At 35.9% G+C, this 19,401-nt stretch overlaps 3 protein-coding genes across 4 annotated transcripts; all 3 read right to left on the bottom strand.

Annotated features, from left to right (window-relative positions):
- On the bottom strand, positions 1–4,851 carry LOC115921512. Its single transcript, XM_030979008.1, has 3 exons — positions 4,747–4,851; positions 1,361–1,495; positions 1–514 (listed from the first exon to the last, which is right to left on the bottom strand). The coding sequence occupies exons 1-3, from the start codon at positions 4,834–4,836 to the stop codon at positions 143–145; spliced, it is 597 nt and encodes a 198-aa protein (XP_030834868.1). The 5' UTR covers positions 4,837–4,851; the 3' UTR covers positions 1–142.
- Positions 4,852–10,247: 5,396 nt separating this feature from the next.
- On the bottom strand, positions 10,248–14,012 carry LOC115921192. 2 transcript variants are annotated; one of them, XM_030978420.1, is made up of 2 exons: positions 12,692–14,012; positions 10,248–10,475 (listed from the first exon to the last, which is right to left on the bottom strand). In XM_030978420.1, the coding sequence occupies exons 1-2, from the start codon at positions 13,833–13,835 to the stop codon at positions 10,282–10,284; spliced, it is 1,338 nt and encodes a 445-aa protein (XP_030834280.1). In that variant the 5' UTR covers positions 13,836–14,012; the 3' UTR covers positions 10,248–10,281. The 2 variants fall into 2 exon arrangements, with proteins under 2 accessions (XP_030834280.1, XP_030834279.1); XM_030978419.1 differs by having other exon boundaries at positions 10,248–10,479; positions 12,696–14,012.
- Positions 13,864–16,047, bottom strand: LOC115921424. The gene is made up of 3 exons (XM_030978894.1): positions 15,759–16,047; positions 13,919–14,236; positions 13,864–13,868 (listed from the first exon to the last, which is right to left on the bottom strand). Exons 1-3 carry the CDS (start codon positions 16,045–16,047, stop codon positions 13,864–13,866), a joined length of 612 nt encoding a protein of 203 aa, XP_030834754.1.
- Between the last annotated feature and the right edge of the window lie 3,354 nt (positions 16,048–19,401).

Genomic DNA, 19,401 nt, shown 5'->3' with positions numbered 1-19,401 from the left:
AGAGAGAGAGAGAGAGACAGAGGTAGCAAATGAAGATAAGAAACTCATAGCAAAAGGTAAACCGAAATGCATTCCACAATAAATACAAGTAAGATTTTGATTATACTGTGGCAATCGTTACCCTGGTATTATCAAATGAGACTCACTCTATGCTTGTCAGGTGTGGATGAGTCTTCATGAGTTGGATGATCTCGGCTGCCTTCTCGTTGTTCAGTGCAATGCAGGTCAAGGACAGCTTGGTGAGTTGAGGACATGATGTTTTAACTGCATCACAAAATGACACAGGATCATTCAGTGTACTAGCAGACAGGTCTCCCTCGACGTGAAGGTGAGTTAGATGATGGAATGGAGAGCAGGCTATTGTGACGATTCCTGATGAGACATTCTCCTCGTCCTGGTAGTTCAGTTCGAGTTTTTTCACTCGGGGACATGATGTATGAAGTCCAAGATTCCACAGGCTGATCACATCCTTACCATCCACAGAAAGCTCTTCTACTGAGGATGTTTGACGAGTCTACAAGAAAGAGCGATGCAAAAAGGCTCACTATATATGATATGAATGGAAACCAATGCTGATGTAAGAAATGATATTGAAGTGTATTGCCCTCTATTTAAATAGAGGTTTGTTTATCATGAGACTTTTTTTCAGTATTTTGGATACAAAATATTAAAAGAGGATTTCTCTCTGTATGGCATAACACATCATGATCGCATTGACAATATGAGTTTTTGCATATCATTACCATTATCAACATCCAAAATTTCTTAATGTTTTTATTCTTTTTCCGCTTTTTCTGAAACCTTCGTTAAATTTTTTCTTTATTTTGTCTGTTTCCACCAACATTATTATTCAAGGGTTAATCCTTCCATTTCGGTGGAAGATGACGGGATTTTAGTATTTATTATCATCTTTTTTTATTGTGATATTAGTTCAGTGTTTATAAGGTCACCTAGACTAGCGAAAAAAAATCAATCAAATGACTTCACTTTACTGAATTTGATAATGAAGAAAATAAGCAACAGGATTCTCCATGGTAAATAACAAATGGCAATCATTTATCAATTGATACACGTATTTTACAAGCTTTGAAAATATGTGCAATGTTAAACTTCATCCCAAGATGAAAAAAACTATAACAGTGCACGTATATATATTTGATAAATAACACCATCCATCGATGTACTAAACAGCCCACAGTATGTCGTTTTAACTTGATTTCAAAACAAAATACATTATCCTTTTGGCAATTCTTTCATCATTCATATTTAGTCTCTTCAGGTTTTTTCTGAACGCCTTCCTTTTGAGCTTGGAGCAAAAAGAGGATTTTGAATTCAATCTTGGAACAGTAAAGATACAAACCAGTGTCTCTCCATCGTCCATGTCAACTCGTTCGATATCCGTCAAGGTGAATGACTGGAGGTGTGGTAGCAAGAGAATGGAGTGTAGTCTCCGTGGAGTCATCATGGAAACATCCTTCATACTCAGCGTCTGGATCTGTGCCAAGATAATTTATCAGTTCACACCAAAGTGAAATCCACGATGGAATCCAATTATTGTCTTTACTAACATAAACACCTTTTTAAAACACAGCTAATATCAGATGAATCTGCATCTCAGTAACTTTATCATTTACTAAGTCTGATTATCTTGTCTCAATTTCTGATATAGGTCTAGTTCAACTTCAAATGAAACAACGTACCGGTATTATAATAAACCAAAAAATATTTCAATATGCATATGGCATGATGTATTTTAAAAGAGGTTCTTAAGCTATTGTATCGGTGGAAAGATATTACATCAAAATGGTAGTATTTTAATAATTCTTCTAAATTCACTAGATACCAAAGGACACTTGCATGAACACACATTGCTTTAGATATGTGATACATCTGTCACTGGACAGGCAAGCGAATTGACATTGTGCCATATTATTGATATCAGGTATACCGGTATTTTACAAGAAAATTGTAAGAACAGTCTTAGGCAATAGTTGCTACCTTATATTTGGTCATGTGGACTACGGTTAAAATCATTAAAAGTGGGATGAAATCCAAATATAAGTTGATTCCTGTTGATGTGCAGGGCTGCATACAACTCATTTTGACCTAGCTGCTAAGCTCCACCCTAAAAAAATGCTCCAGATCTCATTCATATTGTAACATCATCTTTCAATCATTCAGTGGTATGTAGCTTCACCAGAGCTGAGTCGCTATCTTAGACGTGCTGTAGCATCACCAGGAAAAGAAAGGTAATGTGGAGGCATTGTATGCAAGAATGCAATTCTTTTATGAGCATGTGCTGAGCCGGGGGAAATTACATACCACTGTCTCTTGTTAGCTCACTAATGATTGACAGATGATGTCACAAGATGAATGAATTTGTTGTTGTTTCTGAATTGGGTATGTTTTTTATTTTTTATTTTTTATTATTTTTTTACAAACGGGTATAAACCAGGGAAACATAGATAGAAAAAAAGGGCAAATTATCTTAGGAGGGAAATTTTCCTATCGTGGGAGGGGCATTTGTTCACTTCGAAGGAGCCACTTCCTGTCGGAGGAAGGGCACATGTCTCGATTTCGCAAATTGTGGGATGATGTATCAAAACCTGACCCTGGTCACGCCGCCCTGTCGAAATGATACGCATTTCTATATTCACATATATATTTTTTAAAAGATGTGTTTGTCTTTACATTATACCCGATTTCACTTTGACCATTGTTATCTAAAGTGTATTGAAGAATATAGCTATCATCACAAGAAAATAATGTGTAGTTCCAAACAAATATTCTAGAATGACTCAAATGACTGAAAGTGAGAATCGATTGAATTTATCATAATCATGACACTGAAGTCAATTCTATTCAAATGATTCACTTTCATGATTGACAGCATGGTCAGACTATTGTTATATAATGAGCGTGATTTTGACTATTAACCAAACATTATGTATGAAATAATATTATGTTTAGTTTGGAGAAAGCAATATAAAAAATTATGAAGAAAATCGTTTCCAATAGAAGGGAGAGAGAGAGAGAGAGAAAACCAAGAGACAATGCTGTGGTACGAGCAAAAAAAAGACAAACAAATGTCTTAAATAGTTGAAAAGGAGACCATGTCTTGTCAAGCAAAATAACATGTTATAGCTATATTTATATACCTCACTTAAGAAATCCAGCCATCTGATTGGTCGAATTGCATTCATAAACTTCAACTGTTCCTGTAAAATTCTCGGTAACCATGCATAAAACATTTCAATATTTTTAATAACCATGGTTATTAAAAAAAGTTGGTCAGCGTCCATGGTTACCCCATAGGTTTACATGTTAAAAAATGGTTTGAGCGATGGAGGATGCCGTATGTGTGCGAAGGATTGGTCGGTAATTTCAATACAATTGAATCTCGATCGATCTTACCGACAATTTTATCTTGCATTGTTGACATGAAGACGAAAATAAACTTCCAAAAACAAAAAAACAACATCTGCCGATAGATCTTGATCTAAGTTCGTGCCAATATGCATTGCAAAAGTAAAAGAAGAGTCCGTATATGGAGCTTTTGCGAAGCATTCATCACACGCGAAGCCGGTTTCAATCCATTTTAATGTATATATTGGAGAAAACTGCCAAGCATGTTAACGGCGGGCCATAGCCGAGTGGTCTAAGCGTTGGTTTTCGGTACACCTTTTGTTGTACGCAAGAGTTCGAATCCCGTCTTCGACAAAAATGATAAATATTTTTAATTTTTCATTTTTTAGTCTATTTTTTTCGGCATATAAAAGTATTAATGACTGCTAGTATTAAAAACAACATCTGCCGATAGATCTTGATCTAAGTTCGTGCCAATATGCATTGCAAAAGTAAAAGAAGAGTCCGTATATGGAGCTTTTGCGAAGCATTCATCACACGCGAAGCCGGTTTCAATCCATTTTAATGTATATATTGGAGAAAACTGCCAAGCATGTTAATGGCGGGCCATAGCCGAGTGGTCTAAGCGTTGGTTTTCGGTACACCTCTTGTTGTACGCTAGAGTTCGAATCCCGTTTTCGACTAAATTGATAAATATTTTTCATTTTTCATTTTTTAGTCTATTTTTTTTCGGCATATAAAAGTATTAATGACTGCTTTAATATTCGAGAAATAGTTGTTTTCATACGCTCTCGGGAAGGTTAGAATTGGGCTATTCCCCTCGGCAAGCCTCGGGGAATAGCACAATTCTAACCTTCCCTTGAGCGTAATAAAACAACTATTTCTCTCAAAGCAGTCATTAATACTATAATATTGTGCATGTAATATCTTATTGGGACAATGAATAATCGACACACAAAAAAGCTGAATACTAGGCCTATCTACAGGATATCATATGCACTTAAAAATATGCGTTTTTATCCGTCTATTTGTATGCACATTTAAAATCAATTTCTGGCAACTATTGACAAAATTTAAATAATTTCTAAAAATACATAGTGTGAAGTACTATTTGTAGGAAACGTGCTTTAAACATAAGCATTTATATGAATCTATTCATTATAACACTAAAATCCAGTCTATTCACACGACTCATGCTTCTTATTATCAGTATTGTAAGAGTTATTTATTGATATGAGGATAATTGTGACTAATGATAACAAATCATTTCTACTGATTTTTTTTATGTGAAAAACATTTTTCCACATATGTTTAGTTTGAAGATTGCAAAAACTATTGGGTAAAAAAATTGATTCCAATACAAATCGTGTTTGGGTATACCTTTGATTTTGATGCCTCAGAGGCCATCGTTGAGTAGAACTCATCACTCAGCTTTACACTGGTCAGACGCAGTGATCGAAGATGAGGCATGGAGCAGAGACATCTCGCGTAGTATGCGCATGTCATAAAAAAGTGCTACAATTGCATATATTCATGTACAAGCAGAAATGTGAAGATATGAATTGATATCATATTGCTTTTATATGTTTCTCAAAGTAACTTGATGTATTCTAGAACAAAAGAATACATTAGAAATAAAACAATAGATATAATAAGAAATAAGAAATAAAAAATACATAAGAAAATAAATAGTTGAAAATCGCATCAAATTTGCATAAATTATCATTATTAATTACATCAAAATAACTATTTTGTGTTAGAAAAGAAGTTTCATATGAATAATGAGTTTTAACATTCAAAAAGTGGAGTCTGACAATTTTAGTAATGATTCTAGGTCCCTATATATATTTCCAGATTTGATATTCATGATTGCGTAATTTGCGTATTCATAATTTATGCAAATTAACCTATGCATTTTCAAATATCATAAAAATAATGAAACCTCATGAATTTGAGATGAAGGAAATATTTATTCAATATATTTTCAAAATTCTTCACAAGTCTACGGACAAATATTCGTGTTCATCGGACATTCAACGGCCGAGATCATAGAAGGGGGGGGGGGACTCCCAGCCCCCCCCCCCCATCATTGAGGTGCTCAAAATAGCCAAGTACAGTAAGGGATAAAGCAAGAGAAAGAGAGAAGACAGATAGAGACAGAGAGAGATAGAGCTAGAGAAAAGGCCAAAAGTGAAATGGGTGTGGTAAAAGAAAAGAAACACGAGATGAAGAAAGTCAAATGTGATTAATTATGAACAGTTGAAAAAGAAAGAGAGTGTCTGTTCAAGCAAAATAAAGATGTTATTTCTTTATATCTACAGTGTTCATGTAATATCTCCTTGAGACTATTGACAAACTATAAATAATTTCCTAAACCACACATATATATGAATAATACTTTGTCAAAATAAAGTCCATTCACATGATTCATTTTTCTTGTCAGCATGCTTCTGACTCATGACAATAAATTATTTCAAAAAACATGCGAAATACTATGTATAAGATAAGGGCTTTTAAACCACGGATGACCAACCCGCGAGCTCTTTTGGTGCGGCCCGCGAAGCATTGAAAAAGTAATAATAAAAATGGCTCATAACTGAAATGCGGCCCGCATAGCAGCGATGAAATAGGGCAAAACATATACACCCAGCTATCTCTATTTCCATTCACAACATATTGATTCGTTTCTTGGTTGATATAAAACTCCTCAAATTCCCTCTCAATACATTAATATCACTCGCCGTGTTATTTTCAGTTTGTAATTTCCGCACGCAGTAACGTTTGTAAATATACATGTTGTGAATCAAGAAATATGTTTGAAATACCATACTTGTCTTGAAACAATTACAACCCTTTTCTTTCGCCATTGAATTTTCTCATGAATCTTAATCGTAAACTGTATAGTCCCCTTCTCTTTACACCGCGTTTAATGAGATGTACAGTGTACAACTAATACAGTTAGGATATTCTTTCTGCTGTGTCCTTGATTTTGTTTGAAATAACAACTATCATGGCAAGGTTCTGATGAAGGCAGAAACTTTGAATCAGATCGGTCTCTGAAGTATTTCTTCATAGAAGAGAAAAGTAAACCACCTTGCCTCATTTGTCACCAGAGTATGTAATAAAGGTTAACAACAGGTTTGTTTTTGCAAAATTACAGGTGTGTACATGTATTGCATGTAGGTGTGTGTGTGTGGGGGGGGGGGAGGGGGGGGGGAGAAGACTACTTACAGCCCGCCAAGTTATGCCAATCGTTAGCTGTGCCCCGCGAGCTTCAAAAGGTTGGCCACCCGTGTTTTAAACACACCTATAGATCCGAGAGGTAGTACGTTAGCTTCTCAGTCTGGTGATGTGACAGGACAGGTTGAATAAAGTGAATACTCATCAACATGTTTAATTGAAGTATTATTTATGTTCGGTACTTTAACATCATGATGATATTATTCGATATATATATATACTTTGACTATGATGGGCTTTTTTTAAAGCTAAATTGAAAGAAACACGTATACAGAATGAGCAAACCAATTTTTTTTGTAGAAGAATGACATTGTGTACAGGGAAAAGTGAGTAAAATGGATCATATATAATCTAATTATTTTCCTTCAATCAAAGTTTTACTTATTGCATGCTTTTTGAATTTTTCTTTCACCTTTTCAAATAGAAAGATAAAAAAAGTATGTTCTTCCATTCCAGTATAACAACTCAATATATTAACAAGTCAACGCAAAGCGTAGCATCCCCTCGCAGGGTACAAATGGCCTATATATACGTCAGAACAAGTTACCTCAATTGGACTATACTATTATATTACTAGGTAAGGAAGTTAACCACATTTTTACATATAGGTTTTGCATATTTAATGAGCTATGACCTTTCACCTTTGACCTACATACTCAGAAATCGAACTTAGGCTGTACATGTATTTTGATACCATGTACCTTCATTTTAAATTTCATTAAAATTTGTCAAACATTACTCAAGTTATCGAATGGAAACCAGGGGGGTGTTTCACAAAGATCCTAAGTCAAACTTAACTCTAAGTTGGACTTAAACATTATGGAAAGCCATTTGTAGCCTTGAAATAAAACATAATCAAAGGCAAAAATTCAAGTATTTTAGACTTTTTATAAATTCCACTTCAAAAACATGATATCTCCTTGATAATAGAAAATATGAATGATTTCAATCAACATTTTAGACCTTAAAAAATAAATTTTACAAAATATTTTCATAGATGCTAATGGCTTCCCATAATTGTTAAGTTCAACTTAGGATCTTTGTGAAACACCCCCCAGAATAGCATATTTAATGAGCTATGACCTTTGACCTACATACTCGGAAATTGAACTTAGGCTGTGTTTTGATACCATGTACCTTCATATCCAATTTCATTAAAATTTGTCAATCATTACTCAAGTTATTGAATGGAAACCAGATTCGCATATTTAATGAGCTATGACCTTTGACCTACATACTCCGAAATCGAACTTGGACTGTGTTTTGATACCACAAACCTACATATCAAATTTCATTAAAATCTGACAAACAACACTAAAGTTATGGATCCGAAACCAGATTTGCATATTTAATGAGCTATGACCTTTGAACTATATACTCAGTAATTGAACTTAAGCTGTGTTTCGATACCATGTACCTTCATATCAAATTTCATTAAAATCCGTCAAACATTACTGAAGTTATCGATCGGAAACCAAATTTGTTACGGACGGACGGACGCAAGGAAGGACGCACGGAAGGACGCACGGCAGCGTTACTATATCCCCTCCGACTTCGTCGGCGAGGGGATAATTAAATTTATATACCTCATACATAGATTGTCATTCACTGATTGGTCAAAACTATATCACATGACAAGGAGCATTTCGATCTATCAAGTATCATTGCGTCAGAGGGTTTGATATAATAGCTACATAGTGTTTTACCTTCTCAATATGCATGACCTAATACAGTGAAGGTAAAGAAAATTTAAATTCCTTTTCAGGTTAATCTCATATTCGTTAATATTGTAGAAGAAAGTTGCGCAACAGTGCCTTTTCTCGTTAGCCAATTAATGTAGAATTTACTCGATATATTGTAAGAAAAGCCTAAAATGCGTCAGAAACAAAAACAGAAATCTTGGTGTGGGGGGGGGGGGGGGGACAAAAAATCAGAGCAAATGGTGATCCATTTATTTCAGCATGAAATTCACTTTTTGGACCCTCATTTACGTCGTCAGGGGTGGGGTAGGGCGGCGGACGACACTGTTTTATCCTCTCTTGTTAATTTGGCAGTTACAGTTATATGATTTAAATACGATATTACTTGTTGAAAGTTATCAACATTGTAAAATCACTAGTACAGCTGTAAAATATGGAATTATGTTCAATCATGATCATAATTAGAGACCGACTTTCCCTCTAACATAAGAATAATGGTGTCCAGCTTTATCTTTTCGGCTATATATATTACAAGAGATGTGAATCCAATTGCCTCTTCTCTTTATATTGACAGTTTGGCTTTTACATCACTAGAAAATTTGTGAGAAATTTTCACAATTCAAAAAGTTTCTGCCAATAATTTGACCACGGTACCTTCAATAATTTCCAAGTGAAATGAAAAAGCAATTTATTTTCTCTGTAAGACTGCCCCCTTGCCCTCTTTACATAGGCTAGTGCGAAGAGGCTGACGTACTATTATCTGGTACTGATGGGGGAGGCTTGGCGCTACTGCCCCCTGTACAGGCCCCTTTCGCTCAGGAATTCAAAACATGTGGCGGGACCTGATGAAAACTGACAATATTTTGCGCAAAATAAAGTGCAAACGGCATGCGTTTTGCAAGCGCTTGGTGTAGGAGGGGGTTCTAGCGATCTAGCTTGATGTGTACGTAATGCAATGCTCTGATGTCCGACCAGCCGGCAGGACGCGCGCGCCGCAGCGGTGATTATGTATTATTGTTGCGTTTTGTTTCGTTGGCTGTCTGGAAGAATTTCAAAGTGCAAAAATATTCTCATACCCTACCCAGCCGCCTTTACAATAGGCTTACATACAATATCATGATTTTTCTTTCAAATCTGAGGGAAGATGGTTGAAATAGTACTGCAAAAAGATGCAGCAATTCTGGGTTCACTATGGGATATATCCACTGGAGGTTTTTTGTAAGTGGTCTCCCTACCAATGAATAATAATTAGAATATACCCATGGAGTTGATGTACTGTGAAATGTCTATGAAATAGAATAGCTGCATAGACTTCTTATTTCAGGGAAGGGTGGATGTAGCCCCCCCCCTCCTGCTATCCACGCTAATGAGCGTGTGGGTGTATCAACTAGAATTGCGGTAGATGTGTAGGGACGCACTGTGGGCAAGAGAAGGTGTTATGGGAACATTTGTTCCTATCTAATCCTACATCCTAGAGTGCGTGGAGTGGTAATTACAGCCCATATAAACTTATATTCCTAATGGAAAATAGTCAACAAATATTAACCTAAACAAACAATAAATATGAAGAAGAAGAAGAAAAAAGAAGAGAAAGAAGATGGTGAAATTTGTTTCTTCACAGACTTAGGGGGGGGGGGGAAGACTTTGACTGGGGTCACATTTTCCACCTCTGTCCAAAGCACCGCCAAATTGTGACATTTTAAGAGAAAATGACAAAGAAAGATACATATTTAAGATAAGTATAAAGGAAAAGGAAGAGAAAGAGAGCAAGACCATTTTACAAGCCTTTCATAATGCTTACCGGTAGATTCCAACCTTTGTGAAAAGCAGTGAACAAAGTTATGAGTGTGAATAACCAAATTTTGTTCATGATTGTATTTTTTTAAATTTAGTAACAAATAGAAGTATGCATCGATTAAGAAATAATGGTAGCTATGATTAAGGATTCATCGATATAATACAATAAATAGGCCCCTTATACCTTGGACTGTGAAGCTGCAGCAGATATTCCTGTGTAGAATTCATCATCCAGGCGCACTCTTTGAAAGATCAACCATCGCAACTTCGGCAATGTGAAAAGACCTACTGCTGCTGCTACATGTGACGATGGTGCATTAGCTTCAAAGGATTTGCTAACATCCAATGTTTCACGAATCGAAGAACTTCTTCCTACCTGTCAACAAATGGAACAAATAGAATTTTAGCATTAGATCTGTAAATTTTAATTACGATATAATGTTTGTTTAACCCTATGTTAACTGGGGGGGGGGGGGGGTCAATTTGACCCCCTCCTGTAGAAATTTCGCGACTACTCCGAAACCGCGGCAGATATAAAATTTTCCTTTCACGACTTTTTACTTTCGAGTCTTACGCATCTTTTAAAACAATTTTTTCGAAAATCGGACCTACGGTTACAAGGTCACGTGACCTTTTGTCTTTGCATGTCAGCCCGAAAATCGCTCATTTTCATGATTTGTGTACAAAACATATGTAAAAGTCATTTTTCCTAAAAATAGATAAAACATTGGTTATTGAGTCTTGTTTAAAGTTTAGATGTTTGTTTTGGGTCAAAATAGTTGAATTGTAGTTATAAATAAATAAAACAACAAAAACAATAAAATACATAAGTTAAAAAAACAATGAAATACATAAGAAATTATCAAAACAAGAGATAACATAAGGAATAACCTGGCTCTTCCAATTTTTTGTGTTGTATTATTATTCCAAATGGTCTAATAAATATATGTAGTGAAAAAGAATACTTAAATATGAATAATCTATGATTTATGGGCAGAAATGTGAATTTAATGACCTTATTTGCATAAATTAGCATAAATATGCAAATGAGTGAATTTTTCAAAAATTTGAAATTACCAAGTATTCTTTACACTTCACTTGACATGCATGCAAATTTTCGCGGCGATCGGCGGTGAAACGGCCGAGATCAACCCCCCCCCCCCAGTAAAAACATGGTCTGAAATAGCCCAGTTAAAGATAAACTTTAGTACTGGTGATGCGATTGCATTGTGAAAGAAAAGGTGTAGAAAGGATCAGAAACAGTTGATCATGTAGCATGTAAGTATTGGTGTGCACTGCAACGTTCTGGAGGGTTCAAAATCATAATAAATTTGACCGAGTCTTGGTAAAGTAACAAGCACTCACATAGAAAGCTATATATGGGACAACACACATGGTGTCGGGGCTAGTACTACCTTGATTTCCTTGTCTTTCTATGCTCATTACTTAGCCAGTATACATTTTCTTCCAAAATTGTTTGGCACATGTCATTTATTTGTAATCTTGAACATTCAGTGTAAGTTTCGTTTGATTCTGTGAGAATTATTTTTTTTTTTTACCAGTACTGGAGTTTATCTTTAAGATAGGGTTAAACTTTGAAGTAGTTTTGCGTGTGTCCATTTGTAGTATACAGTTAGAAAAAAATAGACCACGGTGTATATTATTTTCGCCACAGACAGATGGCGTGGATGTGTGTAAATACCAAGGATATAAATATACCAAGACCAAGAAAGAATGGATCCAAAATATAAATTGAATCAAATTTGAGTTATGTATAATCATAATGTGAATGTAAGAAGTACATCAACGAACGATAACGATTATAAAGGCAAATTCAAAATATGACACGATCTACATCGGATATTTAGTTTGGTTGGGTGACCTATTTCCTGTGAAGGATGTGAGTGTGGGTGTGTGTCCGTGTGTGTGTTTCATTGCTCTAAAATTGCCATTTAATATTGTTTTCCTTCCTTTTTTTAAAAGAAAGTCAAGTTTTACACTTATATGCGGAAGAGGTAAACGATGATATGACTCTCACTCATCTATGAGACTATAATTACACCTTGCAGCCTGCTATAATACCCAATAACAACAGGAGAACATGGCAGGTTCTAAAAGATTATCGGTCAGTAGAACAGAAAAACAGACAATACATTGTGTAGGCCTCTTCTGTTTGTATTCTCTTTGTAACAACATTTGCATATACAGTCAAACCTCAGGGGCGGATCCAGAAATTTCTTCCCGGGGGGCACACGTGGGTAAATTTTTGGCGAATTTGGGGCTGATTTCAACTTTTTTTTTTGGCCGGGGAGACACGTGCCCCCCCCCCCCCCCTGGATCCGCCACTGAACCTGTCAACAGCGACCACCCAAGGGAAACAAAAAATGTGCTTGTTGTAGACAGGCGGTCTTTGTAGACAGGTTCCTTTGGTACATGTTTCAATGAGAAATCATTTTCAAGGGAAACAAAAAATGTGCTTGATGTAGACAGGTGGTCACTAAAGCAGGTTTGACTGTATTATCATTGGAGGCTCAACAGATGACAGTATTTTATCAACATGATACCATTTCACAACTACATAAACGAACTTACTACTTCTTTCCCTATTGGCTCCAGTGTGAAGACATGTGCGGCGATTGGAGGATGTAACGTAAGATGTGCCTCAGTCTTCAAACGATTCCTGACGAGATCAATGGCTTCTGAATCATGTACTTCAAAAGCAACCTTAATGATGAAATCCATGTCATCAACTTTCTTGCATAGAGTTTCCAGGACCGACTTTCCTACTTCACCTCCATGAGCTGCAGTAAAGTACAAGACATATCTGAATTCCATGTACCGGTAGTTTTCTAAAAGAGTGTCTGCCATGATTCTGTTGAATTCTCGACAATCTTTGTGGAACAGCGATGCAAGGTAGAAACTTGCTATGTACTCCTGGAGTAACTTATGAGGGAAAGAGAATTCTTCGATGAATTGCTTTCGCTGACTTTCTCTGATTTGCAAGGGTGCTGGCCTTTTTTCCATGCTAAGAATCCCGACCTCGCATGCAGTCCTTGCAGCCTCTGTGCATAAGCCGAACGCTTTTTCATCAAAGATGAGCTGTCTATCCAACAGACCTTGAAATGCGATACAACCAAGCTCGTTCATACTTTCATCAGCTTTGTTCCTGCGGCTTGCATAGCCCTCTTCTAATTCATTTCGTTTGGAAGAGTATTGCTCTTGAAGTGAAAATACGAGACGCTTCAAGAGTTGAGAGAATGTTTCCATTGCCTGAATATTTTCCCGCCCAGATGGCGTTTTCCACAGGCAACATAGCATACAGCAGAATATCGGGAAGGGTGCCATGTACTCAGAAACCACTTGGTTTGTATCAATGAAGTTAATGAGGGTGGAAGCAGACTGAGAATCATCTTTGAAATAGTTTTTGATATATGTTGACATGTTTTTCTTTGTGAAGCCCTTAACCTTACCAAACGTGTAGTGGTCATTAATCGTCATGATGCTCTTGATCTGATCAGCTCCAAAAGGACGGGTTGTGATGACAACTGGGGTATCAATGAATCGGTCTCCTCTTACGATCGATACCATAGCGTCATTGCAGTTTGGCATTTTGATGTCGATATGTGCCTCATCTAGTCCGTCCAATAAGATTAGGACTTTTCTCGGATTTTTCCTCACATATGCATCGACCCGTTCCCCTTTTATTTCTGAGTCATCTGGGAAATGCGCCATGACAGTATCCCCGAAGAATCCGCTCTCTTTAATCTCTCGAAATGATTCAAGAAAAAGCAGACGGATTTCTTGAAGAATTTTACCCTCAGCCCAATCAAGAGCTATCTTGGCAAACAGCGTCGATTTCCCTACACCAGCTTCTCCAATGAAAGCTAATCGTGTTACAAAACCTTTCGATGTGTCAGTTTTTATGAATTTAAACAATCCGTCATAGTCTATTGGCTCCTCCTTTTCCCCTTCAAATCCCAACATCAGGACGAGACTGACATAGATGTGCTGAAGCCATGTCCGTGACTGAGAGTCCACAGGTGATGTTTTGATCTGACCAAATTTCTTGCGATATCTTCTTTTCAGTTGTTCTCTTAGCTTCATTATTTCACTTGGCATCGGTTCATCGTCACCTGAGGAAAAAGAGAAGAGTGTTATTGCAAAATGATGATGTAAGCAAGAAAATTAGATACCGACTTGGTTTGAAATCACTGCCGAGGAAGTTGATAATGTATTGCTGTTTCTGTTTAAAGATAAAGACCATGCAGTTATGGTCATGCGATTGCATTGTGAAAGAAGCTCTTCTTTTTACTGCTGTGAATCAAGATATGCAGGCACGAGCCCCCCCCCCTAAAATTTCCAAAATCGGCTTAACTTTTCAGACCCCTTTTTTGACCTCGATCGATTACATGTATGTGCCCCCTTCCCCCCAAACATCAAACTCTGGCTACGTGCCTGAAGGTATGTACCAACAAATGTAATGCTTGTCTTTGGACATCCCTTTAAGCGGGGTGGCATAGCGATTCAATTGTGCATTTTGTGCTTAAAGGGATAGTTGAGTTCAGTTTTCAGACCGCGAATGCCTTCAAAGTGCATGGTTATTGCTCTTATTCTTATCTATGACATTTCTAGTGCCCTTTTAGAACCTAAAATTGCTATGAAGTCAATTTAGACCCCAAAATGTGTGAAATTTAGCCAATACGATCTTACCAACTAAGCTCCACTTTAAAAAACAATACGGTGACCGTTAATCAATGTGTAAATTAAAAATAACAATACATGGCCGGCTGGTTGTGCGTAATATAACCAACACGAAAATGCGAACCAAAAAACCAACATCGGCATAGGCTGATAAACGACGTAAAAGGAGCTATTTCGTTTTTTCAACGGCTTTTTCAAATTATCAAATATTTGGGGGGTTACACAAGTATTAAAAATCGTTATATTTATGGATATTTCAGCCGTCGCTGAACCGATTTTGATCAAACAAAGATGATTTTGTCATGTAAATTGTATGTTCTTTCAAATTTGACACTCAGTTTTTCATTTTCTCACAAAAGATTATTTTGTGTAGCACCCTCTGCAACAGAGCTCAACTATTCCTTCAAAGCGCCATATTTGACACAGAGGTAGATTAACAGAGCAATGTGCCATTATTTTTTTCATGATGTAAAGAGTCTAGTTTAGAGACAGTATATTTCAAATTACCATTGACTTCTACGTTTCCTTTTTCTTCCCATTAGAGAGAATTCGTACCGTAAGTATGGAGGAACGTTCTTGGTTGGAAATTGAAAATAATGATTTTAACAGACAGACACTAACTCAGATTTTCTAAAATATTTTGATTTTGGAAAAAGCATACCCTGAAGGAGTCATTGTGAAAGATATGCACAGTGAACCCCAAGGGAATGAGGTGTCTCAACATTGAGTTTTGCTTTGAAAATGTTAGACTACCTGTGTGCCAAAGTTTATGCTTTTATCACAAGATGCACAATTGGGCTTAAATTCGACGTTATGCCGCGCCACTACCATGTCCATGATCTGCTTTGAAACTTTTGAGTAGTGAAAAAAAAGTTAATTTTCTTGTAATTCGGATTTTCTTTTTTTTCTGTATAAAACGAATCATTGACCCATTGTATACAAAGAATCTCTTACCGGGTACGGGAGTGCTTAGATATTGGTCTGCCAGGTTATCAAATCCAGCTTCTAATAGTGCAGACCTCAATGCTGCCTTTTCAGTCGAACGTGTTTGTCCCTTTCGCCACATCCTGAGCAAATCCAATGTTCCCATGTAATTCCCTCCTTGCTTGTCGTTTTGTGCAATCTTGCGACCAATTTCTCCTTGCCCAAATCCCAAGGCTTTTCCGAGATCATCGATGTCTGAATCTTTGTGTAGGGCCTTGGCTATCTCCTTCAAGAGGTCGTCGAAATCAACATTGGCCATTCTGTATATAGAATATGTATAGGTAGGAAAGGAAACCGTGTTAATTATATATAATCGTGACATAGTAAAATTGCAACATCAACAAGATTAGCAAAAAATCACTGCAGCTGCTTGTGAAACATTTATTTATTCATTTATTCATTGCAACCATGATTTGGATTTCATACAATAAAAAAGGCAGGCATAAAAATGTTTCACAATATAGTTATATGTATATATATACTTTGTACAATAAAACTGTATAAATTGACACTTTAAATACATAGATATGAAGAAGAAAAAACCCCAAGAGCAATCGCATTTAAACATAATTATAAGGTATATAGGACTTCACAGGACCAATAATCATATATCAACTGACATCAACGTATTGTTCAACAATTAAAATTGAGAAAGATTTTGAAAGAAAGAGAGAGAGACAGTCAATCCAAATTGAGTGGTGGTATAATGCATTATCTGTAAAAAATATATCCAGTCAAATTCAATTGATATCAAATTTGTTACATTCTAAATTATTTTGAAATTCATATAATAAGCAAAATTTAAGTAAAACGTCTACACGGCACTTTAATTCAATATAAAATTGGCAATACTTATTAATAATTCAATTGAATACCCTGTACAAAGCTTGAAGACAAGTACCCCCAAGTTTGATACTAATAAACCGGTGTCGTATAATAATGACAAATATGTAAAATAAGATTTAAACATAATTATAAGGTACATGGGACTTCACAGGACCAATAATCATATATCAACTGACATCAACGTATTGTTCAACGATTAAAATTGAGAAAGATTTTGAAAGAAAGAGAGAGACAGTCAATCCAAATTGAGTGGTGGTATAATGCATTATCTGTAAAAAATATATCCAGTCAAATTCAATTGATATCAAATTTGTAACATTCTAAATTATTTCAAAATACATATAATAAACAAGTGTGTAATTTAAGTAAAACGTCTACATGGCACCTTAATTCAATATAAAATAGGTAATAATGATTATTAATTAAATGTAATATCCTGAACAAAGCTTGAATACAAGTACCCCCAAGTTGAATACTAATAAACCGGTGTCGTATAATAATAACACATATGTAAAATAAGATTTAAACATAATTATATGGACCAATATTCATATATCAACATGTCTCTTCCACCTCTAGTAAGCCCGCCTTTTTGAGAGCAGCTCTAAGAATTGGAATTCGCTTGGATGGTTCGACTGTCTCTGCTTCATCAAGCATCATCACGTTACCATTAATTGTCTTTCTACCTCCAGCCCAATTCGTATCTAATGCCAGTTTGTTATCAGGAATCTGGACTCCAAGCTCAATACCAAGCTTCATTAAATCACCATCATCTAATATAGTGTTTGCCACTTTGATGATGATATCATCGAATCCATGTGTTTGACTCAATGTTTGACCGCTAGAATATAAAAAGCACAGAATTAAAGCATTTTAAACTTAAAGTTATACTACACAGATAATCAAGCCTTCTATTCATTGGTTATCACAAATTCCATAAAGTCAAAAATTTAACAAAATATTCTAGTCGATTTTCAATTCCTTCCTGCTTAATATTTTATGTCACAGGTATGTGAAGTCATTAAACAGAGTTAACATCTCTTCTTTTCCTAATTAAACCTTATGTGAGCTGGTTGTTTTCTTGGATTTAATCAATACTTCAAATATACTTAGTCAGGTTAGTGGTGGTTTCAATCAAATGAATATGAAATATTTGAACTGAACCATTAATTCATGTTTTAGACTGAGAAGAATTCTACTTTTTTTAAAACTACAATGTCGTTCTCTTACGATATAGAATACGATTTCTTCATGGGGCTTTCTATAATAATAATAATAGTAGCTAGTTCTTATATAGCGCTTTTCAGGACCGAAGGCCCTCTCAAAGCGCTTTACAGATATATATTATTACCCCGGTCATCGGATTCAGGCTTACCCGCACACACTATATGCACATTCTCCACTCCCTGGGAAGCATTCCAGCCAGGCGTAATTTTTACAAGCGCACACTTGATAATCTAAGCACATTAACTTTCGCATCCTACCGGGTACCCAATTAACACATGGGTGGAGAGTGGCAAATGTAGATCAATGTCTTGCTAAAGGACATTAGTGCCGCGGCGGGACTTGAACCGCGGACCTTCTGATCCACAGTCCGGTGACATATCCACTCGTCAACGACACCTATATATATATATATATATATATATATATATACATACAGAGTGTATATACGTATTTAGATACATATATATATATATATATCCTTTCTTATATAGGTTTCATTATAGTAGACCAGCCAAACATTACAAAAGCCTCTAGAAAAAGATTCCATGGCATGTTATGGTAATGCATGCAGGGTTGGCAATTTCCCGAGAAATTCTGGGAAATATTGGTAAATGATCATATGCGAACAAACACTATTGTACAATGGGTAGAGGGCAATCATGTCACCGATGGCAATATCTTTCATCTCACTAAATTCATCTTTCGATTAGACTTCAAATGTTTCTTAGTTGAATAACTTTCAATAACTACACATATTTCTTAGAACTTAAATTGCTTGTTAGTTCATTTTATTTTAAATGTAAAAGACATGAATTTAAGACATGTTCTGCTGATGGCTGCCTATGATTTCTCAATCTCATCCCAGTGGATGAAAACCGTATCACACTGAAAAGTTTTGTTTTTTAATGTTCTAAAACGATATACAATCAAAATATTTTGTTGTATATAGTACCACAATGTACTATACATGTAAATAATTATGGTCAGGCTCTATTTTACAAAATACATCCAAACTATGACTCAAGAATACTTAGCTGAAAAAAATGAACACCTATTTCTGATGAGCAAGATACAACTGTACATCTACTTCTGAAAAACAAACTCAAATGTTTGGATTACATAATACTTCATTGCCATGTTTGCCCAGTTCAATAGGTGACGCATAAGGGTATTGAAATTGCTCGAGGTTGATTTTTATAGAAAGCAGTTACAATCGTGTTGTACACAGCTATGTAATGGAGGGACCTTCTATAGTTCATAACACTTGCAGATTGGGAGGAGTAGGCACAACTATATACATGTAATGCCCCCTCTCCCTCCAGAAACCAAAGTCAAAGTGGCATACCTTAACTACTCAACCATCCACAAATGTCCCCCTTCAAAATGTTGAAACAAAAGGTACCTAGAGAATGGGGTAACTGTTTTTTCCTTTGTTTTGATTGCCTGCTCTTCAGATATTTTGTGTACTCCTCAAATCCTGGATCCTATGGCACTACATGCATGTGCATGTACGTCCAATGATAAAAGTGGTATACTGGGT

The sequence above is a fragment of the Strongylocentrotus purpuratus genome, unplaced genomic scaffold (genome assembly GCF_000002235.5).
Source record: "Strongylocentrotus purpuratus isolate Spur 01 unplaced genomic scaffold, Spur_5.0 spur5_scaffold_1, whole genome shotgun sequence".
Lineage (NCBI taxonomy): Eukaryota > Metazoa > Echinodermata > Echinoidea > Camarodonta > Strongylocentrotidae > Strongylocentrotus > Strongylocentrotus purpuratus.
Note: the sequence above shows the minus strand (reverse complement) of the source record. Positions and strands in the feature narration are given on the sequence as shown.